Here is a 4,034-nt window from a genome sequence, read left to right as displayed (position 1 = left end):
TTGACACTCGTCGAAAACATAGAAAAGACCGTCCAAAAGTTGAGTCATAAAAATCAACATAGAAGATAAGAAGGTTCAAATTCTGCGTGCATGACATACTATGAATGCTCAGACAGAGACACTCAACTCATATCTCACAGGAACTTTGTTATCTTCCATATTGATTTTTCATGACTCAATTTTCGAACGGTTTTCTCTAGCCAGTATCGAGATCGGCTTATATTAAATCTAGGAGATTCTGAGATACTACGAAGTAGAAAACTACTATTCCGAAAATTGAAAAATCTGAGATATATATGTTGCTAGATTGAGCAAATATATTTGTTACCAATTAACACGGTTGTGTCAACACAGATGGAAAATTTAGCGTAAGTCACTGCTGAGAAGCTTTATTTAAATCGGAGAGGAAATTCCTCTTTGCTACGTATTTTCTACGAAGTCAACCTTGATAATCATAATTCACTAGCGATGCGACTACTAGCCAATGGTTGAAGTGTCACATGATTAGTTATATTTACCCCTCCACTTCTCTTGACTCGACTTGTTGGACAGAATGTCTCATATCTTTTGTTACGTCACATGTTTACATGTTGTATATACATATATTCCCATGTGCACATGCACATAAGTAGATAGGTTACAGCCGTTACAGGCCTGCAGGTTTCAAGAGGAACACTTATACAGACCTTCTTTCTGAACACTGAACACGCAGCAGACCTACAGTTCTGTGCATTAAAAAAAACAATGTTGAGAATTCTGATGAATTTGTCGGTGATTGAACTAGAAATTTCTTTTGCTCATTGAAATACATAACGAAAAATGGGAAATTACATGAGAAAAATTGCATCGATGTCAAATAATGCAGTGCACTCCGTATACCGTGGTCGCAAACGAAAGTGCATCGAGGAAGATGATTTTGATTCTGAATCGGATTACATCGATCGGACGCTTCAAACACCGAAAAAGTACGAAAATCTTGTAGTAAATAATCTTAACTTTATATTGGTTAATTAACCATGGCTATTATAAGATTCGATTGTCAATGCTATTAAACAGTATTTGCATCATCGATAAAAAAAGCTTCTTAATATTGTATCTAACAATGTTATATTGTCAACTGATTACTAAACTGTCTTTCATTTAAATGGTTTGATACATGTATATTGTAATTAATGCAATATTTTTAATTCTTACAGAAGGAAATTGCTGACAACAGCACAATACATTTACAAAACCTTGTTCCAAGAAGAAAAAGGAAGTGATATAACTGTGCTCATGTTGGGCAAAGCATGGAGGTTGCATAAAGTCTATATTAGTCAGGTAATGTCATTATTTTAATGTATCATATAAGTACATATATTTAATTTTTATGTTAAAATTTTATATATTACTTGCTTTTACAGAGTCCGTATTTTGCAAGTATGTTTTCAGGATCTTGGAGAGAAGCAAATGAGACAGTTATAAGTGTAGAAATTGCTGATCCTAACATTACATTGGATTGTAAATAATTCTTTATTTTTTATTCAAATTTCTTTTATTCTAATAATTAAAAGTAAGATTTGTATTTCTTAATTTTATATATTTTCAGCTCTTTTGACAGTCTTTGGTTCTTTTTACCAAGATGAGGTCAGTTTAGAACCAAAAGAGGTCATACCAATTTTGGCTACCTCTACATTATTTCAATTACAAGGATTAATTGACCAATGTACAGATATTATGGTAGAGACAACAAATATAAAAACAGTCGTTCCTTATTATAATGCTGCTGTATCTTATGGTGTGCCAGTAGTAAAAACTGCAGCAAAACGGTGGTTAGAAGTAAATCTCTTAGGATATGGATGGTTACATCCTACCTTTTTAAAAGAAATTACACCTGATTTGATGGTTGAATTGATTGCTAGTCCTGATTTAATTGCTATGCAAACAGAATTTTGCATATACATGATGTTACGTGTATGGTCAGTAGTGAAACATTAAGATAAGAAATGCATTTAAACAGAACTGTTATATAATTATAAACTGTATTTCAGGCTATTTGTTCATGTACATAATAAAGAGGAAACACTTCAAATTGATGAATATTTTAGAAATCATAAATGGACGAAACCATTCCTTACAACAGAAGAAGGCAAAGAATTTGCAGCACCTTTTAAAGCCCTGAGAATGAAATATCTTTTATTGCACGATCAAGATGTAAAAATTTTATATAGTGACAACTTAATACCACATGAGTGGTTACATAATGCATATAAAGAACAATGGTTACATTTACTAAGAATAGATGCGAATAAAGATCGAGGGTAAGTTACAAAAGTTTTACTTTTTCTAAATGTATCCTTGATCTATGCTTAGGAAGATGGACATAGTAAAGAGTCTCAAATATGTGCCTCCTTTTTCCTTCCCCCCTTTTTTACAACCAGCTTTGTGGGCAGAACTTTCACTCTAAAAAACCTACTCCCATGTTTATTCTACTTTAGGTATCTGTGACAATTATTTTATTTGCATAGTATAATACTGAAATATTTAATGAACAGAAACAGCTGTAAAAACTTTCTATTTAACTATTTTAGACCAAAACAAATGAGTGAAGAAGAGTTTGCTCGTGAATGTTTCCGTTGCGGAAGGTGCATTGAAAAAGCTGGCGAGCATATTTGGAGATGGACAGCGTTTCATTTTGGATTAGATTTGGTGGTGTGCTTGGATAGTACTACTTTGAGGATTAAGAGAAATCATAGATTAGATACAGATCATATAAAAGCTAACCATAGCAAGCACAAAATAATTTTAAAGTTAGTATTTTTTTAATTATAACTTTTCAAATTTAGATTAGAATTTTTTAAAAATATTTACTTTCCAGAGTAAGTCTAATTTCATTGGACGAACAACGTCAAGTAAAACACATTCAGAGTTCGGGTATGCTTAGGTTGTCACTCCATAAGAATGAAGAAGTAAGTAGCATTTATGAATCTTTTAATCTGAAGAAACTATTCAAGTTGCTGAAAAGTTTGAGCTTACGTTGAGTTTACATTTTAGAAACAAGTGATGTCTCTGGATAAACAACTTACTTATCCTTTATATATATCAGTCAACATGCAAGTAGTTACTCCATTTGTATCAACGGAAAAGGAAAAATCAGCTGATATAATTATCTTGTCGAATACATAGCATATTGAACATTCAACGTTTTCGAAACATTCGAACTGAATCCAACGTACGCTTACCTCAGATAACAAACCGGCTGTTCCAATTTATAATACTTGAGTATGATTAAATGCTATAAATTTTGTTACTCACCCACGTGACTTTTATATTGTGGATATGCTAATTTCTGATTAAAATTTTTATAAATTCAAGTGCTTCTAGTCGACTAAATGGAATTACGATGTTAGTATATGTATACGAAGAAAGTTTCATTCTTCTGTTTTGTACTTTCCAGATATATTATAATTCAGATACTTATCTTTCCTTATGTGAAATTGCACTTATTACTTATAAAAAAATATTAAGACTATTAAAAAATGTAGCTAATTTTCAGGTGATGTCAATCATAAGAATTTTATTTTTATTAATTTCAAGTAATTAAGTGTTAAATTTTCTGAAAAGAAAATTGTCATACGAAATACCACAGTATTAGATATTTGCTTTCACTGGCACTTACGCATTTATATATTTATATGCCATGATGACACTAGTAACAAAATAGGCTAATTTTCAATTGATAATTTTATACATTCATAGTAAAAATAAAGATGTAATTGTGTAAGTTAATTCATAAACACGCTGATAGAGTATCTCTGTGTCTTCCGGACAGTTATCGAAACATCGACCTTCGTGCCTTATGAATGCCAATTTAAAAGTAAAAGTGAATATTACTATAAACAAATGAAAAATATTGTTTCTATTGCTAACTAACAGAAGCTTTTATACAAAATTTATTATTATTTGAAAGCTATTACTGCAGTGTTAAGAACATTTCCGATCTAAACGATAGATGTTCCTTCAGTTTTGCAAATAATCTATATGTGTATGGTGCT

At 31.2% G+C, this 4,034-nt stretch overlaps 1 protein-coding gene across 1 annotated transcript; it reads left to right on the top strand.

Moving 5' to 3' along the window:
- Nucleotides 1-56: 56 nt before the first annotated feature.
- Nucleotides 57-3,534, top strand: LOC126871361 (protein germ cell-less). Its single transcript, XM_050630080.1, has 8 exons — nt 57-965; nt 1,197-1,320; nt 1,404-1,500; nt 1,589-1,958; nt 2,031-2,300; nt 2,571-2,789; nt 2,858-2,948; nt 3,034-3,534. The coding sequence occupies exons 1-8, from the start codon at nt 820-822 to the stop codon at nt 3,163-3,165; spliced, it is 1,449 nt and encodes a 482-aa protein (XP_050486037.1). The 5' UTR covers nt 57-819; the 3' UTR covers nt 3,166-3,534.
- The last annotated feature ends 500 nt before the right edge of the window (nt 3,535-4,034 follow it).

This window comes from Bombus huntii, chromosome 11, assembly GCF_024542735.1.
Source record: "Bombus huntii isolate Logan2020A chromosome 11, iyBomHunt1.1, whole genome shotgun sequence".
NCBI classification, from domain to species: domain Eukaryota; kingdom Metazoa; phylum Arthropoda; class Insecta; order Hymenoptera; family Apidae; genus Bombus; species Bombus huntii.
This window is presented reverse-complemented; position numbering and strand designations above follow the sequence as displayed.